This window comes from Chlorocebus sabaeus, chromosome 20 (genome assembly GCF_047675955.1).
Source record: "Chlorocebus sabaeus isolate Y175 chromosome 20, mChlSab1.0.hap1, whole genome shotgun sequence".
Classification (NCBI taxonomy): Eukaryota; Metazoa; Chordata; class Mammalia; order Primates; family Cercopithecidae; genus Chlorocebus; species Chlorocebus sabaeus.
In genome coordinates, this window is record NC_132923.1 from 9,735,652 (window position 1) to 9,754,725 (window position 19,074).

Here is a 19,074-nt window from a genome sequence, read left to right on the forward strand (position 1 = left end):
ACTTCCAACTGGAACCTTGAACCCCCACATTCCTGGACCTTGAGCTTTCCTCAAGTAGGAAGATGTAATGCACCTTGACCTCTTTCTAAATAAGACACTTCCCCAAATAAGGGAAGTGGGATCCACCCACTTCCAGATCCCAGAGGAGACAGACATCGGATGGCTGGCGAGAGAGAAGCCTTTAATGAAAGATGAGTTGCAGGCTTGGACCGCTACTCTTGCGCCCTTGGTGTGTGTGTGGGTGGGCTGGGCAGGGCTGGGGTTATGGAGAGGGATAAGTGGAATGAGGTGGAAGCAGGGGCAAGAGGCAGATCTGGGAGGGTGGAGAGGAAGGGCGCTGCCCAATGTGGCTGTCTGCTCAACTGTTCTCCCAGAAGAAGTTGTTACAGGCCACTGTGAGAGCGGCCACAAGCACCACATACTCCTGGAAGTCCACCTCCCCGTCTCCATTCTCGTCTAGCTCCTTCATCACCTTGTCCACAGCATCCACATCCTTCTGGGCCTGTGGTGGGATGAGAGGAAGAGGGAGGTGTATAGGGAGGGGTACAGCACTGAGTCAGAGGCAAGGGGGTGGTTGAGGAGAAGGAGGCAGAGATGAGCAAGAGGAACTGCACTGAATTATGGGACTATTTTGGGCCTCAAAACTCTTGAGGGCTCCTGTTGCCTACAGCATAAGCTCTTTCACCTGGCAGAATGAATAATAATAACATCAGTTACCGTATGTTGAGTGCCTACAATACAGCAAGCACTACGCTAGGAGCTTTACAAGCACTGTCTAATTTAATTCTAATACAAATAACGTGAGGTATGTTTCATTATTTCCATTCTAGAGAAGAAACAAATTGGTAATTGGTGGTTAAATAAATATGCCCAAAGTCCCACAGCTAGAAAGTAGCAGGGCTGGAATTTGAACCCAGTCCAATAAAACCTCAAAACCGGTGCACTTTCTTTTGTTGTTGTTGTTTTTTTTTGACACGGAGTTTTGCTCTTGTTGCCCAGGCTGGAGTACAATGGTGTGATCTCAGCACACTGCAACCACCGCTTCCCGGGTTCAAGCAATCTCCTACCTTAGCCTCCCGAATAGCTGGGATTACAGGCATGCGCCACCACGCCTGGCTAATTTTGTATTTTTAGTAGAGACAGGTTTTCTCCATGTTGGTCAGTCTGGTCTGGAACTCCCAACCTCACGTGATCCACCTGCCTCGGCCTCCCAAAGTGCTGGGATTACAGGCGTGAACCACCATGCCCGGCCTAAACTGATGCACTTTCTACCATATCCTGAGGCTTCTTTACTTTGTGGCCCTGGTTAGCCTTTGCAGCCTACTTTTCTATATCCTTCATGCCAGTGGAATAAAACTACTGGCATGCTCCACATTCTTCTTTCTCTTGTGCTTTTGTTCATTCAGTTACTTCCTCCTAAAATGTCTGCATTTACGTAGATAATCTTCCCATGGAAATCCATGGCTCAAGTGCTACCTCTTCAGGAAAGCCATCTCACTTCAATCAGGTTAATAATCTCTCATAACCCTTTCTGGCACATCTGTTAAGGCTCTGTGTACTTCCTGGAGTTCATGGTTTACTTTTAATTATCAATCTTTCCCTTCTAGTCTGTGAGTCTTATTACTGATGAATCTACACAGGGCCTAACACTTGTTATAGTGATCAATAACATATTGGTGATCAATAAACCGGGGCATTTTGACTTGACCCAGCTGGTGTAGGGGAGCCTGGAAAAATCCAGGAGAGAAGCCTGAGAAAGGAAAGAAGGAGGCTGGGCTGAGCTGGAGGTGGGGTGGGGAGAGAGCAAGGGGGTGCCCACCCCATTCCCCCAACCTTCACCCACTCCACTCCCACTCCACCACTCTGTACTTACATCCAGGAAGCCAGAGAGCTCCGTCTGCAGCAGCTCTTTCAGCTCCTTCTTGCTCAGCTTGTACTTGTCCCCCTCTTTGCCCGAGTGGGCGTGGAACACGTTGATGAGGGTCTCCATCGCCGTCTCCAGCTCAGAGCCCATTGCAGCAGTGCACCTACCCACCCCCATCATGGAAGTGAGCCTTGAGGACCAGGCCCAGAGTACCAGCGTCTAGGTGAGGGGAGCCCTCAGGCCTGGCCTTGGCTGACAGCTCAAATAACTGTGGGATTAAAGCCCAACTGCAATTGATCTTTCCCTGAGATTTTACAATGTGAGGGAGACCCCAGCAGACCTAAATGCAGACCTGTTCTCCGTGTCCCTCAGTCTGTACCCCAGCCAAAGGGAATCAGGGTTAGGGCATGGAGAGAGAGCAGTTGGAGCTGGGCTGGCTCCAGAGGCCTGTGGTAGATGTCTGCAGTGGCTGCCCAGGCAGGGATTGAGGAGGGTGGGGCAGGCAGGGGTGGTCACAGGAAGAGGCCATGCTTCCTCTGGCTCTATTTTTACCCTGGACCTTGCCTGCCTAGCATAGCCAAGCTCTGCTGTTGAGGGTGGTGGGCTGGGGTGTCCACTACAGCCTTCCCTCTGCTGCCCACCCCTAGCAAGAAGTCAGTCTGGTACCCTCGGTCAGCCTGGTAGAGGGGGTGGCAGCCCCAGTGGGTGGGTGGCCTAAGGCTTCTAGGGGAGGGAGGTCTCACTGACTCTGAGTTTCCTGTCAGCAGCTGGGGGCCCCTTTTGGTCCTTCAACTCTGTTCTCCCCTGAACATGTCATTTTGGCTTCTCTGGGGTATGCTCCCATTGCTTCTGCAAAATTATCCCTTCCATCTGGTGGGTGGCAGAAGGGGAGAGAGGAATGTTTGAGCCTTTTCCTTGGAGCCAGGGTTCCCAGGGAAGGGGAGAGGAGACCTGCAGGCATTGTCCCTGCGACTGCTCACTCCTGGTTGATTTGGGGATAGTGGGAGCAAGGGGAATGGGGCTGGTATGTGTTGGGGGGGATAAAGGGCTGAGAGCATGCAGTCCTTTGAGTTCAAGGGGCTGGGAGAGAGTAGGAGAAGAAAGGAGAAAGGAGGGGTCTGTTGAGAGAGAAGACTGCCAAGGGGGGCCTCTTTCCCTTGGCCCTGGGACAGTCTGGCCTTCCGCAACCCCAGGGGGGCAGCTCAGGTGTCTCGGATCAGATGTCCCCATCCTTCCCCAGGCCTAGGGGGCTGGACAATGGCCCCTGATCGAATGACATCCCAGTTCTTCAATGGGGCCCTTGTGAGTGTCATCTGAACTCCGGACCTGAGAAGCGGTTGTCACAGAGACATGGGGGAGATGGAACCCAAGCTGTGGCTGATGAGGGGATAAGGGGTGCTTGAGGGAGGGATGCTGGTGGCTTGATTACCTGCTCCATGCCAGAGGGGCAGCTGGAGGTCGCCTGGAGCCCTAGAGCAGCCTGGGATTTTATGTGGTGGCAGTTCTGAGAGGACTTGGGGGCAGGGCAGATGGGAAAACAAAGAGGAAAGAATTGGGGGAAAGAGGAGTCAAGAGGTCTGGGCCAAAAAGGGGAGGAGGAGAAAGGGGAGGTCCTGTGGAGGTAGCGTTGGGAAGGGGTACAGCACCCTCCATCCCCCACTTCCCCATATCTTGGGAGCTTTGTCTTGCGACCCCCAGACTCCCCAGAGACCTGAGCTCTTGGCAAGGCAGAGTGGGGGTGGCAGAGACTAAGGCTGGTAAGAGAGGTGGGGGCAGAAACAGCTGTTGTATCTGCTCTCTTCTTCTTACCCCACAGGAGGCAAGGCAGGGGAGGGCTGGGGCCCTTCCCAACACCTGGGAGACAGAGGGGGCCTTGGCAGGGACTTGAGGGCTCCCTGTGGGAGGGCCAGGTGGCCAGGAAGCTCTTGGTGGGTTCCCCACTGACTTCCTCCTTTGCTGAGCTGCCAGCTCTCTCTCCGACCTTCAGTTCATTTGTCTCTCATCACCACCTTCCAAACCCCGTCTCCCCCAAATCCCAAACTGCCCTCACTCTGACTCACTCCTCCCAGATCCTTAGTGCCCCACAGTGCTATGGTCCCCAGCCTCTTGGAGCCCTTCTGAAGACCCCTCTCCCAGAAGCTGGCAGGCCAGGGACTAGCCCGGTGGGGCAGGGTACTCACCGTCGGCCTGGGCCTGAGGCGGGAGCAGGTTCTGGACAGATAGCCGAGGCTGCAAATGTGGCTGCTGGAGCTGTGTGTGGAGACCTGTCTTCAACAGTCCCTCCCCCGCTGACCCCCCCACCGACTCCACCCCTTCACAGACGAACACCCTGTGGGGCAAGGGGCCAGGAGCAGACAGAGGCGCCCTCTGTCTCCTGGGCTGGAACAGGCGGCCCTTGTCTCTTTCCCAGCCTTGCTTGCCCCGTTCCCTTCTCTTTAGGCAGCAGTGGATGGTGCAGGGGAAAGAGGTGGGAAGGAGGTCCTGGGAGGGATACTGGTTGTCTCACCCCAAACCGGGCTTTGCAGTACTTGCAGCTGACTGTGCTGGTTGACCCGGGTAAGGGGGGAATTCTGCTGAGGGGGTCTTAGTCTGTGGCTCCTCCATGGGGCCTCACTGAGAGGACCTTCAGTGAGTAACTTAGTCTTGGGAGTCTGAGAACTCACAGAGGGATTTCAATCCAGGACTCTTCTATGGGGGTCTCAACCTGGATCCCCCTCTGTGTGTGGGGCCTCAGCCTGGGGTTCTCTGAGGGATCTTGGGCTATAGCATCCTTTGTGGGGTTTCATTCTAAGGGACCTCCGTGTATGTCTCAGATTGGGCCTCTCAGTGTTGAGCTCCCTCAATTGATTTTCTCCCTCTTCCCCCCTCAGCATACACACTCCTGATTAGATGTGGGGTGTGGTGGCAGCAGCCCCCAGTATTGAAAGGACTAGGACCCTGGGACCCCTGCTGAATGAAATCTGTCCAGACAGCTCCTCTCCCTGACCAAGTGGGGGCGCTCATGTGGCTGGCAGGGAGCCCAGGTCCAGGCCTGAGGGTTCAGGGCAAGAGGCCTGATTGGACTGTCTCTGGTCTTCAGAATCCACCACGGAAATTTGACACCTCCGGGCTTGTAAGCAGCTCTCTCCTCCTTCCCTGCTGCTTATAAACCTCAGCCCTGAGACTCCAGCTCGCTCTACCCCATCTCCTTGCCCGGTAAGTCTCATTGCCGACCCTGGAGGGAGCCTGGAGATCATTTTTTCTTCCGGGGCTCCCAGGTCCCTCCCCCAGAGCTGGCTCAGACAGGAATTCAGGAAGCAGCTTTGGATGATCGAGCAACAGTGCATGCCAGAGTGCGTGACCGGGTGGACGGAAAAGAGAATGCCTCTTCCAGCCCCACCCACCGCACCCCAGGGGGCTGTGAGTGCCTGTACTAAACCCGTCGTGGGGCAGGGAGTCAGAGACACCCCGTTCCAGGACCCTTATCTCCCGATGGGGAGACAGGAGCGGGGAGGATCTGTGGGGTCCTGGGTTCAGCACTCTGCCCTGCTGCCCTGAGGAGAGAGGTAAGGGTGGATCCCGGCAGAGAAAATGGGTCTGTTCAGGCGGAGCCAGCTCTGACCACAGGGGACATTTGCCAGACCCTGTGCTTCTCTGCTGGGAGAAGCGGTCAGAGTGTGTGTGGGCAGATGCGAGTGGCTGGAGACCAGGTCCCAACATAAACAAGCTTTGGAGACAAACAACCTTGTGACCTGTGAGGCTGGGTGAGACAAGAAGGGACTCTTGAGACAGACACGCCACAGAGGGGCCACCAGACTCGAAGGACTCCAGGAAGGACCCTCAACTGAAAACCTCCTCTCAAGTTGAGAGGTCTCCAGATCGAGGCATCACCACAGAGGGGTCCCTAAGCCACAGACATTTAAAAAGGAGCCCAGATTGTGAGACCTACAGAAGAGGGGGTTTCTGGATCCGAATCTTCTGCCCCCACCTAAACTGAGATGCTGTTGTCTGGTCTGCTGCCCCAAGCTCAACCCCTGTCCTCTCCCTCTTTCCCTATAATGCCCTCTCCAGGCCAAGACCTGATGCGGTAACACCAAGGCAGGGGCCTTCTGAACCATTCCTGCATCTTGGGGCTCTCTGACTCTCCCTCTCTGCTCCTTCTCTGTTCCACAGGTCAGCCCTGACAAAGGTCAGCTAGCCCCTTGAGGACATCAGCTTTGGCCTCAGGGTCCTAATGGCAGCAGAACCACTGACAGAGCTAGAGGAGTCCATTGAGACCGTGGTCACCACCTTCTTCACCTTTGCTAGGCAGGAGGGCCGGAAGGATAGCCTCAGCATCAACGAGTTCAAGGAGCTGGTTACCCAGCAGTTGCCCCATCTGCTCAAGGTAGGCAGAGGTCTGGGACTGAGATTTTGTGAGACGGTGATTATGGGACACTGTGTTTAGGATGTGATGGTGCCGAGTACGATAATGTGACCACAAGAAAGGATGTGGGTAGCTGCATGTATAAATGGTTGCAGGTTTTATTTTTATTTTTATTTTTTGAGACAGAGTCTGACTCTGTTGCCCAGGCTGGAGTGCAGTGGTGCAATCTTGGCTCACTGCAACCTCCATCTCCAGGGTTCAAGTGATTATCCTGTCTCAGCCTCCTGAGTAGCTGGGATTACAGGTGCGCACCACCACACCCAGCCAATTTCTGTATTTTTAGTAGACACAGGGTTTCACCAGGTTGGCCAGGCTGGTCTCGAACTCCTGACCTCAGGTGATCCACCCGCCTTGGCCTCCCAAAGTGCTGGGATTGGTTTTCTTGCCTAGTGTGTGTGTGTGTGTGTGTGTGTGTGTGTGTGTGTGTGTATGCATATAATTAGATAAGCAAAGACACTATGTGCCAGTGGGAGTATGGGTTTGTATCAGAAGATGCTGTTGGGTTCTTGTGTATGCTCTGTGCCTTTCTGGTCTAATTTCCCCAAGACAGGATTGGACCCAGAGTTGGCTTCCACGAGATTCACAGACTGTCACAGCTGGAAGGAGGCCAAGAGAAAACAGTCCGTGTTCCTCACTTCACATATAGAGAAACTGAGGCCTAGCAGTGGAAAGGGGCTTATCAAAAATGAAAACACAGCCAAATTCATGGAGTCATAGATGTCAGTGTAGGGGGTCTGTGGGATGCATCTGTGAAGACTTCCCACTCGCTATGGGCATCCCCTTACTAGGGTGTAAGACAGAGTCATTCCTTCTCTCCCACTCACAGGCTGGAGTCAGGTCTTAAATTTCATTGCCTCTGGGCTCGAAGAGGCCTGGTCATTTCAGGCTGTTGACAGTTTGTTTTACGTCTTTTCTGAAAATCCACAGGCACATTGAAGTGTGTGAATGTGGACTCCTTGAACACAGTGAGTCTCTGAAACTCATGGTCTTTCATCTGCAAAATCCCCTACAACTTCTAACTTCTCAGATTTTTTTTTTTTTGAGACAGTGTCTCACTCTGTTGCCCAAGCCACTGTGCGATCACAGCTCACTGCATCCTTGACCTTCCAGGCTCAGGCAATCCTCCTGCCCCAGCCTCACAAGTAGCTGGGACCACAGGCACATGCCACACTGCCCGGCTAATGTTTTCTTTTTTTGAGACAATCTCACTCTGTCATCGAGGCTGGAGTGCAGTGGTGCGATCTTGGCTCACTGCAACCTCTGCCTCCTGGGTTCAAGCGGTTCTGTTGCCTCAGCCTTATGAGTAGCTGGGATTGCAGGCAACCGCCACCATGCCCAGATAATTTTTGTATTTTTAGTAGAGACGGGGTTTCACTATGTTGGCCAGGCTGGTTTCGAACTCCTGACCTCAGGTGATCCGCCCCCCTCAGCCTTTCAAAGTGCTGGGATTACAGGCGTGAGCCACCGTGCCTGTCCTAATTTTTAAGTTACTTGTAGGGATGGGGTCTCTCTATGTTTCCCAAGCTGGTCTCAAACTTCAGGCCTCAAGTGATCCTCCTGCATTGGCCTTCCAAAGTGTTGGGATTACAGGTGTGAGTCACTTGCCCCGTCAGACATTTCCTTTCATCTTTTTACTGGAAACTTCAGTTTCTCTCCTGAAGGGACAACATTCCTTATATCCTTGTCAAGCAGTGACTTTTTTTTCCTAAATTCAACTTCCTCTGGGCCTGGAAATGTAGGAAGTGACCTCTCTGCTTTGCATTACCTCTAGATTTTAGTTTCTTCTTCTTTCTAAGAGTTCCCAGTTCCTTGGAAGCTCGTCTGCAACCTGCCATTCTTTTTATTGCACTCCTTACAGCTCTTCAGCTCCTGGCTCACTGTTTTCTTCTCGTCACTGCTTCTGTTGTTATTCTCAGTGGCTTCAGCATCCACACAGACAATTCATCCAACACCTGGGCCTTTCAATTTTCTCAACTACTCATTTCCAGAAAGATTTGTCTTCTTGCATCTCAGCATCCCACTTCTCTGTTCATGCTTTAGACTGTGTCATTAACAAAATGACACCCCACTTCCAAAATCTTGATTTCAAGTCTCCCTTTATCTGCTGACCTCCTCCTGGTTCTGTTCCCCTCTCTAGCTTCTCCACTCCAGCACTTCCCTGACTCCTCAGGTACTTTCAGTCTCTTGACCCTCTCACTCGTGTCCTCATTGCCCTTCTTCCTCACCTCAGGTTCTAAGGCTTCTCATTGTAATCACTACCTTAACTCTGTTGATTCTGTCTCTCTCTGTTCTCAACCCAGTTAATCCACCATTTCACCTGTAGTAACTTGCTGGTTAAATCCACTGTTCTGCACCTGCACTTGGATAGCTGAATCTGGCTGGAGAAAAATGCACAGCTTTGTTGACTTGTCTCACTTTAAATCTATAACCACAGACCCCAAAAGGGACCCTTGGCAATGCCTGGTGGTTCTACTAGGTTTCCCTGGTTGATTCATTTACCAGTTCTTTCAGATGATTATTTCACAATTTGTCTTCTCTCTTCAAAGCTCAGTACATCTTTCCACATTCTCCCTTTTCCTGAGAAGTTTATTCACTGAGAAGGTCAGGAGTTCGAGACCAGCCTGGCCAACATAGTGAAACCCCATCTCTACTAAAAACATATTTAAAAAATTAGCTGGGCATGGTGGTGTGCGCCTGTAATCCCAGCTACTTGGGAGGCCGAAGCAGGAAAATTGCTTGAACCTGGGAGGCAGAGGTTGCAGGGAGCCAAGATCATACCACTGCACTCCAGCCTGGGCAACAGAGGGAGACTGTCTCAAAGAAAAAAAAAAAGAAAAGAAAAAAGAAAATAGGAGCAATCAGGAAACTTATACATGCTCCCTCCCTGAAATCAGCAGTCTTTCCTGTTATGCAAATGATCTGTCACTGCCCCTAAGGCCAACCCTTCACCGGTGCCCTGGATCCCATCCCCTCTCACCTACTTAAAGACTTTCCTCTTGAAATTACTCCTCTCTTTCTTGTGTTGTCAAATTTTCCTTCTCCACTGTATCATTCTTATAAGCTTATAACTGATATCTCTTTTTTTTTTTTTGAGACAGGATCTCACTTTGTTGCCCAGGCTAGAGTGCAGTGGCATGATCACAGTTCACTGCAACCTCCACCTCCCAGGCTCAAGTGATCCTTCCACCTCAGCCTTCTGAGTAGCTGGGACTACAGGCATGTGCCACCATGTCCGGCTAATTTTAAAAATTTTTTGTAGAGACAGGGCCTCTGTATGTGTGCGTGCATGTAATTAGGTAAGCAAAGATACTGTGTGTCAGTGGGAGTATGGGCTTGTATCAGATGATGCTGTTGGGTTCTTGTATATGTTCTGTGCCTTTCTGGTCTAATTTCCCCAAGACAGGACTGGACCCAGAGCTGGCTTCCAGGAGATTCACAGACCATCACAGCTAGAAGGAGGCCAAGAGAAACCACAGTCCGCATTCCTCATTTCACATATATGGAAACTGAAGCCTAATTTAAAAATTTTTTTTGTAGAGACAGGGCCTCATTATATTGCCCTTGCTGGTCTTGAACTCATAGGCTTACGTGATCCTCCTGCCCTGGCCTCCCACAGGGTTGGGATTACAGGCATGAGCCACTATGCCCAGCCCAATCCTTTACTGATGGAAATTTTTCTTATGTCCATTTCTTCCTTCTTGCACATATCCGTGTTTGTATACCTACGTACTGGTGGGAAAATAACAACATAAGGTAAATGTTTGGCAGTAGAAACATTAGGTTAAGTGGCATGTTCATTTTCAATTTTTTTTTTTTTTTTTTTTTAAACAGACTCTTGCTCTTTCACCCAGGCTGGAGTGTAGTGGTGCAATCTCGGGTCACTGCAACCTCTGCCTCCCAGGTTCAAGCGATTTTCCTGGCTCAACCTCTCTGAGTAGCTGGGACTACAGGCTCATGCCACCATGCCTGGCTAATTTTTGTATTTTTAGTAGAGACGAGGTTTCACCATGTTGGCCAGGCTGGTCTCGAACTGACCTCAGATGATCTGCCTGTCTCGGCCTCCCAAAGTGCTGGGATTACAGGGCTGAGCCACCAAGATCGGCCTTCATTTTTAATTTTTGTGACTATTACCAATTTGCCTCCTAAAAAAGTTGTACCAGTTTATGTGGCCACCCACACTTCATGTGATGCCTGTGTACTTGTCCAAACTGGGTATTATTGAGCTTTTAATTTTTGCTAATCTACGATATGAAAATGGTATCTTTTTCTGATTTATGCTTACATAATTTGGAGTGAAATGGAACTTCTTCTTCTTCTTCTTCTTCTTCTTCTTATTATTATTATTATTATTATTATTATTTTTTTTTTTTGAGATAAGGTCTCACTCTGTCACCCAGGCTGGGCTGGAGTGCAGTGGTGTGATCTCGGCTCACTACAACCTCTGCCTCTCGGGTTCAAGCGATTCTCCTGCCTTAGCCTCCCAAGTAGCTGGGACTATGGGCATGCGTCACCATGCCTGGCTAATTTTTGCATTTTTAGTAGAGATGGGGTTTCATCATGTTGGCCAGGCTGGTCTTGAATGCCTGACCTTGAGTTATCCACCTGCCTTGGCCTCCCGAAGTTCTGGGATTAAAGGTGTGAGCCACCATGCCTGGCCAGTAACATTTTATAATGTTAAAAAGAATCCTGTAAGCCAGGTGTGGTGGCTCATGCCTGTAATCCCAGCTCTTTGGGAGGCTGAGGTGGGTGGATCACCTGAGGTCAGGAGTTTGAGACCAGCCTAGCAAACATGGTGAAACCCCATCCCTGCTAAAAATACAAAAATTAGCCAGGTGTGGTGATGGGTGCCTGTAATCCTAGTGACTCGGGAGGCTGAGGCAGGAGAATTGCTTGAACCCAGGAGGCAGGGGTTGCAGTGAGCTGAGATCGTACCACTGCACTTCAGCCTGGGCAACAGAGTGAGACTCCATCTCAAAAAAAAAAAAAAAAGAAAAAAAAATCCTGTAAATAGTTTAATTGGGATCATATAAAAGATACATTTTAGGGAAAATTGACATTTTTACCCAGTTGAGCCTTTCTCTTTAAGAAAAAAATATATTTATCTAATTTTCTATTTATTCAAGTTTTTTTAAAAATATCCCTGTGGTATAATATGAAATATATAGTTGTCATTTTGTATCCATGGGAATTATTCCCAGGACCCCCTTGGATGCCAAAATCCTTGGATGCTCCAGTACCTTTTTTTGTCCCTTTCTTGTAGAGATGGGGGTCTCACTATGTTGCCCTGGCTGGTCTTGAAGTCCTGGGCTCAAGCGATCCTCTCACCTTGGCCTCCCCAAGTGCTGAGATTACAGGTGTGAGCCACCATGCCTTGCCTCAAATCCCTTATATAAAATCAGATAGTACTTGCATATAACCTATGCACATCCTCCTGTATACTTTAAATTACAAGTAACTCTAGGTTACTTGTAATACATAATGCAATGCCTACTCATCACTTCATTCACATGGATTCAACGTAGTACTTAGCATGGGGCAAAATTTAAGTTTTGCTTTTTGGAATTTTGTGGATTTTTTTCTTCAAATATTTTTGGTCTTAGGTTGGTTGAATCCAGGGCTGTGGAACCCACTGATACTGATATGGTATTTGGTATTTGGCCTTCGTTTTGTTTCTGTCACAGCTCTTTTTTTTTTTTGAGAGAGTCTCGCTCTGTCACCCGGCTGGAAGGCACTGGCTTGATCTTGGCTCACTACAGCCTCTGCCTCCCATACTCAAGGGATTCTTCTGATTCAGCCTCCCAAGTAGTTGGGACTGCAGGTGTGCACTACCACACCCAGCTAATTTTTGTATTTTTTTTTCTTTTTTTGAGACAGAGTCCCACTTTGTAGCCCAGGCTGGAGTGCAATGGTGTGATCTCTGCTCACCACAACCTCTGCCTCCCAGGTTCAAGCAATTCTCCTGTCTCAGCCTCCCAAGTAGCTGGGATTACAGGCTCCCACCACCATGCCTGGCTAATTTTTGTATTTTTAGTAGAGGTAGGGTTTCGCTTTGTTGGCCAGACTGGTCTTAAACTCCTGACCTCAAGTGATCCACCCACCTCAGCCTCCTAAAGTGTTGGGATTACAGGCGTAAGCCACCACACCCTTCCTGCTTCTTCCTTCTTAATACTTATTTGTTTATCTTTACTAATTGAATGCACCCCCAATATAATATTACAGTAGCCATCCTTGCCTTCCACTGGCAGTGCTTATAGTGTTTTATAATTAAATGTGGTTGTAATTTAAAAAAAAAAAGTCTTTTTAGCTCTTCTGTGAATCAGCTTTGTTCCCTTTAGAGATTTGGTGAGTCTTCTCTGTCTGCATCCAAATGTTAGTTCAAATCTTGAACATCACACCCTGCCTGAGGCACCCTTCTCTGGTTTGATGTTGAACTATTGTTCAACAGTCAACTTTTTGGTTGTGCTTGTTTATCTGGCAACAGGTCCTTCGATCAGGACATCCGGTTTACTGTTGCCATTGATTTCACAGGCCTATGAGAGAGACCGTGTCAAGGGCCCCCTAAAAACCCAGATACTCCATGTCTTTTCCCTGATCTAGTGACCCAGCTAGATAAATGAAAAGACACAAGGGTTGTGCGAATGAGCAGCTAAGTACTGGGAGCTTCTCCAGCTTTCTGATAAAGAGGAGGGTGGCCCCAGAAAGCTCAGACTGGGTTCAACCCTGCAGCATCTCCCCGAGATGCTGGCAAATCCTTGGGCCGATCCCACAGCAGCTGCAGCAGTGTGCTGGTGAGAGCAGATTGTGTGCATTTCTTTCCAGCTTTATATTAAGTGACAACCTGTTTGTGCCATGGTGGAAGTATTTACACAATGGCAAGCACTAGGACTCAGGACCCCCACCTCTCTCTGTTGGTGCTCCTTGGAGAGGCACCCCGTGGCAGTGCAGTTTTGGGGCTGTAGCCTCATTCTTTAGAGAAGGGGCAGGTGCCACTGCTCTCGGAGGGAAGGGCCTTGAGAGAATGGCAGCTGGCAATTCTTCCCTCCCTGTTTTCTCAAGAACCCCAGTTTCCTTTTTTTTTTTTTTTTTTTTTGAGGCGGAGTCTTGCTCTGTCGCCCAGGCTGGAGTGCAGTGGCACTATCTCGGCTCACTGCAAGCTCCGCCTCCTGGGTTCACGCCATTCTCCTGCCTCAGCCTCCCGAGTAGCTGGGACTACAGGCGCCTGCCACCACGCCCGGCTAATTTTTTTTTGTATTTTTAGTAGAGATGGGGTTTCACCGTGTTCGCCAGGATGGTCTCGATCTCCTGACCTCGTGATCCACCCATCTCGGCCTCCCAAAGTGCTGGGATTACAGGCTTGAGCCACCGCGCCCGGCCTAAGAACCCCAGTTTCTAACTCTACCCTTTCCTTTGGTGTCTTCTCAGGATGTGGGCTCTCTTGATGAGAAGATGAAGAGTTTGGATGTGAATCAGGACTCAGAGCTCAAGTTCAATGAGTACTGGAGACTGATTGGGGAGCTGGCCAAGGAAATCAGGAAGAAGAAGGACCTGAAGATCAGGAAGAAGTAAAGCCACCTGGCTGGGATGGGGGTGGGCAGGGCAGGGCTGGTCAGGGCCGAGCAGAACTGCACTCTTCTCAAATAAAGCTTCATCCTTGAAACACAAATGTTTCTTACTCACACGCCATCCTGATTTCTTTTCTTGAGACCAGAGGGTGGGAAAGCTGTCTCTTGACCTGAGGATGGATCTGAAAATTATGAGCCCCTTGAGCACAGGGAATGTTATTCATCTTTGAACATTCCGCAGCATCTAGCACCAGGTCTTGTACAGAGCAGGTGCCCAGTAAATGGTTAAATGAATATATGAAAAGTAGAGGCAGAGGACTGGGCACAGTGGCTCACGCCTGTAATCCTAGCACTTTGGGAGGCTGAGGCGGGTGGATCACTTGAGGTCAGGAGTTCAAGACCAGCCTGGCCAACATGGCGAAACCTCATCTCTACTAAAAATACAAGAATTAGCTAGGCTGGCGCCTGTGATCCCAGCTACTCAGGAGGCTGAGGCAGGAAAATCACTTGAACCCAGAAGGAGGAGTCTGTAGTGAGCTGAGATCGCACCATTGCACTCCAGCCTGGAAGACAGGAGCGAAACTCCATCTCAAAAACGAAAACAAAACAAAACAAAACAAATGAAAAATGAAAAAGAAAAAAGAAAAGTAGAGGCAGAGATGTGGGGCAGGAGAGGTGACTCAGGGACTCAGCTGCATGGTCCTGCTGTGCTTCCTTTTTCTTGGAGTTTGTCCGTTGGATGACAGTGATGGTGAACATGTATGGAGGGCTTACTAAGTACCAGGTGCAGTGCTAAACATTTTGCCTGTATTGTCTTAGTTAATTTTCACAGTCCTTTGAGGAAGGCGCTATTTTTAACTCCTGTATTAAAGATCAGGACACGGATCTTAGGTAGAGTCATTAAGACAAGAATAGGTGGATTTCAGAGCTCTGATTAACCAGGATCCTCTCTGGCTGGCTGCTCAGGAACACTAGGCCCTCCTCCTCTTACCCTCTGGAGCAGTGGGGAAGCCAGAAGGAGGGGCCCGATGTTCTGCTCAAGGACTGTGGGGTGAGGGTGTGGTGGTGCCACGGGAGGCAGAACTTGCCTTGCCTTCCTGGCTTGAGGGCCATATGGTGTACACGACCACCACCAGAGGGTGCAGGGGCGGGCAGCTCGGTGGCCAGCCTCCCAGGGCTGTCTCTGCCTCACTGGCAGGCATCCATGTGGGGCAGCTACGAGTCCAGAGGAACCTTTAGGCTGAGGAAGCTCCCCGTTACACACCATGGGAGGATCCCAGATAGACCTCAGAGGGACCCCCAGACTGGGAATCCAAGGGGCCATTGGTGGAGACATTCTAGAGGGGTTCCTGTACTGAAGGGCTCCCTCACTGTGAGAAGCCCTGTGGGGAACCCCCAGCCTGAGCCTCTTCCTGAGGAACCAAGGCTAAGTCACTCTCAGAGGGACCCACAGGCTGAGAGACCCTCAGAGGGACCTGCAGGTTGAAGCCCTTCAGAGGAACTCTCAGAATGAGACACTGTTGGAAGGTCCTCTCCATTGCGACACAGAAGGCCCTGGGTTGAGAAGGTGACATGGGGAGGAACGTAGTGGGGTGTGCTCTGATCTCAGTGTTTAGGAAAAGATCCTGGGAACTTTGGCTCTGGGCCGCACCCCATCCTTGCCCTGACTCATGCCTACTGCTCTGCCCTTCTTCCTACCCCCTCCCTGTGACTTCAGGTTGTGGGTGTCTGGGCCTGGGCAGGTGAGGAGGGCCACTGGGGTTGGGCTTTCTGGGATGTCATTCTGGGTTCTGGATCAGGGGGTGTTGCTCTGCAGCTGGGTTAGGGAAAGCATGGGGCTCTGAGGGAGGGAGAGAGAAACACGTGGCCCGACCAGTTTGGAGTGGGTGTTAGCTGCCAAACAGTGCAAGTGGCCTTGTATTTGTGCACTCTGGGCCGCTGAGGGGAGCTGAAGGGAGGTCAGGTGAACACTCACTCAATCTGCCTCCCTCCACCAGGCTGCCCTTCTCTGGCTTCTTCCTCCTGATCCAAGCTCTCTACATTCATCTCTCTGCCTCCAGGACTGGTAAAGGCTGGGCTCCGGGATCCAAGCAGGCTTAAGTGTCAGTATCCAAACTGGGCCTGGCTGGGAGAAGCATGTGTGTGTGTGTGTGTGTGTGTGTGTGTGTGTGTGTGTGAGAGAGAGAGAGAGAGAGAGAGAGAGACAGAGAGAGAGAGAGACAGACACACACACACACACACATGGAGGGTACAGAGGCTCCTGCTTCTCCTTTCCCGGTCACAGATTCAGACCCCCTCTGCCTCCCTGCCCTACAGTTCCCCAGGCCCTTCCACTTCCTAGGGTGACCCCATGAGATCTCCAAGTCCTCCCTGTCTCCTCAGCCTTGTTGCCTCTCTTTCTCTGGCTCTGCACGCTGATCTGAGGCCAGGGTTTTCCCAGCCCCAGCGCTCTGTGGCTCTCTCCTCGTGGCAGGGTCAGGGTAGGCTCTGGAACTCTGGCTAGTGCAGGGTGGGGCTCATAAAGCTGGCTCACAGCCCAGGCTGCTGCAATAGCAGGGGTGGCTTAGGTCCAGCCCCTGCCTCCACTCCCTTCCCCCAGGTATAAGAGCTGAGCTCAGGTGAGCTGGCTCCTCCTGTCTTGTCTCTGCGGCTGCCAGCAGGTAAGGAAACCCAGGGCTTTTCACCCAAATATACAGCCTGCTGACCAGAGGGCACACTTAGGGTAAGGCCTGGGGGATCAGATCCTGGAGGTTGGTGTGTGTGTTTCAAGCAGAGGTGGGTGGTTGGAGGAGGTGGAAAGAATGAGGCTAAGGTGAGGCCCAAAGGATTCCCCCTAGATGCGTTGGCCTGGGGGATATGACCTCGGCTCCTGAAGCCTAGGCAGGGCCTGGGCCTGTGTGGTGTTGGTTTTGACCCCCTGGTGAGGCACAGAATATCTGAGGTGGAGCCAAAGTGGGCAGTTGAGAAAGAAATGCTAGACTCTCCCCTCACCTCAGGCCTGCCCCCTCCTCTGGGCAGATCATGAGCCATCAGCTCCTCTGGGGCCAGCTATAGGACAACAGAACTCTCACCAAAGGACCAGACGCAGCGGGTACCATGGGACAGTGTCGGTCAGCCAACGCAGAGGTGGGCTCATTCACTCCTGGCCTTTCTGCTCCAACACTCCTCTCCTTCACCCTGAGAGTCTATGTCCCCCCACTGACTTTTGCCCTTCACATTGGCCTTGCCCTGCACCCCAGACCCTGTGAGTGAGATGTGAACCCTCCTCTGAGGCCCACACAGGGTGATGCAGATGGAGTCCTCCTGGGAAAAGGATGCCTGGGTGCATGCTGGGACCTGCACTGCCTGCAGCTGGGGAGTGTGGGGAGGGAAGCCTTCCCCAACCTGTGGCCGCTGTGGCCTGAAGGCCGAGCTGGGGTAGGGGAGAGGGGTTAGATTCTGGGCCCTGGAGTGGGTGGGAGCTGTGTGCCTTCCAGCAGTCTTCTGCCCCGAGGGCTTTGCCAGACTCCTGGAGAAGCAGGGTGTTGGGATGCGTGGAGCTTCACTGATGTGGGTGATGTCCCCTGCCCTCAGGATGCTCAGGAATTCAGTGACGTGGAGAGGGCCATTGAGACCCTCATCAAGAACTTCCACCAGTACTCCGTGGAGGGTGGGAAGGAGACGCTGACCCCCTCTGAGCTACGGGACCTGGTCACCCAGCAGCTGCCCCACCTCATGCCGGTATGGAGGGAGCACACCCCACCCCAACCAGTCAGTACCCTGACTTCCCAAGCAAGTGTTCCAGGACCCCACCCACACTGGCACTTGCAACCCCCAGCTCTTCTCCCTTCCCAGAGCCAGGCAAGCTCTGCTCCTACTGTCTGCCCCTGGGCAGGGTGGGGTGGGAAGATCGGAAGCTGCTGCCTCCCTGAGCCATGGTGTCTTCACTCCCCTTAGAGCAACTGTGGCCTGGAAGAGAAAATTGCCAACCTGGGCAGCTGCAATGACTCTAAACTGGAGTTCGGGAGTTTCTGGGAGCTGATTGGAGAAGCGGCTAAGAGTGTGAAGCTGGAGAGGCCTGTCCGGGGGCGCTGAGAACTCCCCCTGGAATTCTTGGGGGTGTTGGGGAGAGACTGTGGGCCTGGAAATAAAACTCTCCTCTACCACCACCCTGTTCCCTAGCCTGCAGCTCTCCTCATCTCTACAAAGTTCAGCCTTCTAACGGCCTTCCCAAGGGTCTCTGTGCACTTCTGCCTTGGATGCTCTGTGGAGCTCATGAGTGCAGGAGTCCCCGCCAGAGGGAGGCTCAGGGAACTGGTTGGGCTAGGGATGAATATTCGAGGGATAAAAATTGTGTAAGAGCCAAAGAATTGGTAGTAGGGGGAGAACAGAGAGGAGCTGGGCTATGGGAAACGATTTGAAGAACGGAGCTGGGAATATGGCTGGATATCTGGTATAAAAATGGGTCTTTAAGAACCTGCTTCCCAACCTCTTCCCCAACCCAAACCATAGCTGTCTGTCCAGGGCTCTCTTCCTGCCTCCAGCTGTGCCCCAGGTTCCTCCTAGACTCTGTCCCTGGGCTAGGGCCGGAGAGGAGGGAGAGTAGGGTTGGGGGAGAGGCTGAGGAGGGTGTGACATGCGGGGAAAGGACCAGCTGGGTGCTTGGGCATTGACAGAATGATGGTTGTTTTGTATCATTTGATTAATTAAAAAAATGAAAAAAGTGAAGCATGTTGTCTTGACTGGACACCCTCTTCCCCAGGGTCCATGGGTGAGAGGAGCTTGGGGGTCAATGGCAAAGTCATTGGTAGGGTGGGGCATGTGGGGCTGGAATGCTTGGCAGTGGAAGTGAATGGGAACTCACTTTTCCCTATGGGTTTGGGTTGAGGGTGGTACCAGGCCCAAAAGGGCAACATGGTCCTCTCTGAGGGACAGGTTCCTCTTTGCCAACGGGCGGACCCTCTTATAGGAGAGGAGAGTATGTGTGCACACTTGGGGAAAAGGATATTAGTCCAGGTGTTCTGAGCCCTGGCTGACATAACAAGGGAAATGCGGTGGGTGGGGGTGGAGGGTTAGAAACAGGCTGACTGGCCTGAGTTTGGATCTCAGATCTGCCACTTATCACTGGAAATTTGGGCATGCTCTTAGTATCAGTTTCCTCATCTACAAAATGGGGATTATGAATATTACTTCCACAGGATTGCCAGGAGGACAATGCCACATGTCATGTAAAGCACATGTCAGAGAGCCTGGCACACGGTGAG

The 19,074-nt window shown here is 51.4% G+C and overlaps 3 protein-coding genes across 8 annotated transcripts; 2 read left to right on the plus strand and 1 right to left on the minus strand.

Annotated features, from left to right (window-relative positions):
* Nucleotides 1-160: 160 nt before the first annotated feature.
* S100A1 (S100 calcium binding protein A1) lies at nucleotides 161-4,218 on the minus strand. 2 transcript variants are annotated; one of them, XM_007977058.3, is made up of 3 exons: nucleotides 4,045-4,218; nucleotides 1,874-2,027; nucleotides 161-502 (listed from the first exon to the last, which is right to left on the minus strand). In XM_007977058.3, exons 2-3 carry the CDS (start codon nucleotides 2,012-2,014, stop codon nucleotides 359-361), a joined length of 285 nt encoding a protein of 94 aa, XP_007975249.1. In that variant the 5' UTR covers nucleotides 2,015-2,027; nucleotides 4,045-4,218; the 3' UTR covers nucleotides 161-358. The 2 variants fall into 2 exon arrangements, with proteins under 2 accessions (XP_007975249.1, XP_072864469.1); XM_073008368.1 differs by lacking the exon at nucleotides 4,045-4,218 and adding an exon at nucleotides 2,217-2,307.
* Nucleotides 4,217-13,932, plus strand: S100A13 (S100 calcium binding protein A13). Of its 4 annotated transcripts, none has more exons than XM_007977063.3 (4): nucleotides 4,217-4,420; nucleotides 4,944-5,059; nucleotides 6,017-6,230; nucleotides 13,692-13,932. In XM_007977063.3, the coding sequence occupies exons 3-4, from the start codon at nucleotides 6,078-6,080 to the stop codon at nucleotides 13,833-13,835; spliced, it is 297 nt and encodes a 98-aa protein (XP_007975254.1). In that variant the 5' UTR covers nucleotides 4,217-4,420; nucleotides 4,944-5,059; nucleotides 6,017-6,077; the 3' UTR covers nucleotides 13,836-13,932. The 4 variants fall into 4 exon arrangements, with proteins under 4 accessions (XP_007975254.1, XP_037853850.1, XP_007975252.1 ...); XM_037997922.2 differs by having other exon boundaries at nucleotides 4,217-4,331; XM_007977061.3 differs by lacking the exons at nucleotides 4,217-4,420; nucleotides 4,944-5,059 and adding an exon at nucleotides 5,170-5,409.
* A 1,633-nt stretch (nucleotides 13,933-15,565) lies between these two features.
* Nucleotides 15,566-18,549, plus strand: S100A14 (S100 calcium binding protein A14). Of its 2 annotated transcripts, none has more exons than XM_007977066.3 (5): nucleotides 15,566-15,933; nucleotides 16,431-16,491; nucleotides 16,850-16,957; nucleotides 17,405-17,551; nucleotides 17,768-18,549. In XM_007977066.3, exons 3-5 carry the CDS (start codon nucleotides 16,928-16,930, stop codon nucleotides 17,903-17,905), a joined length of 315 nt encoding a protein of 104 aa, XP_007975257.1. In that variant the 5' UTR covers nucleotides 15,566-15,933; nucleotides 16,431-16,491; nucleotides 16,850-16,927; the 3' UTR covers nucleotides 17,906-18,549. The 2 variants fall into 2 exon arrangements, with proteins under 2 accessions (XP_007975257.1, XP_007975258.1); XM_007977067.3 differs by having other exon boundaries at nucleotides 15,566-15,896.
* Nucleotides 18,550-19,074: the final 525 nt, after the last annotated feature.

What these genes read in the sequence shown, in the direction of transcription:
- S100A1 (XM_007977058.3), bottom strand. Translation starts at nt 2,014, where the DNA reads ATGGGCTCTGAGCTGGAGACGGCGATGGAGACCCTCATCAACGTGTTC. An exon ending in AGCTCTCTGGCTTCCTGGAT is followed by an intron (nt 503 to 1,873) that starts GTAAGTACAGAG and finishes ATCCCACCACAG; the next exon opens with GCCCAGAAGGATGTGGATGC.
- S100A13 (XM_007977063.3), top strand. Translation starts at nt 6,078, where the DNA reads ATGGCAGCAGAACCACTGACAGAGCTAGAGGAGTCCATTGAGACCGTG. An exon ending in AGTTGCCCCATCTGCTCAAG is followed by an intron (nt 6,231 to 13,691) that starts GTAGGCAGAGGT and finishes GTGTCTTCTCAG; the next exon opens with GATGTGGGCTCTCTTGATGA.
- S100A14 (XM_007977066.3), top strand. Translation starts at nt 16,928, where the DNA reads ATGGGACAGTGTCGGTCAGCCAACGCAGAG. An exon ending in GTCGGTCAGCCAACGCAGAG is followed by an intron (nt 16,958 to 17,404) that starts GTGGGCTCATTC and finishes CCCTGCCCTCAG; the next exon opens with GATGCTCAGGAATTCAGTGA. An exon ending in AGCTGCCCCACCTCATGCCG is followed by an intron (nt 17,552 to 17,767) that starts GTATGGAGGGAG and finishes CACTCCCCTTAG; the next exon opens with AGCAACTGTGGCCTGGAAGA.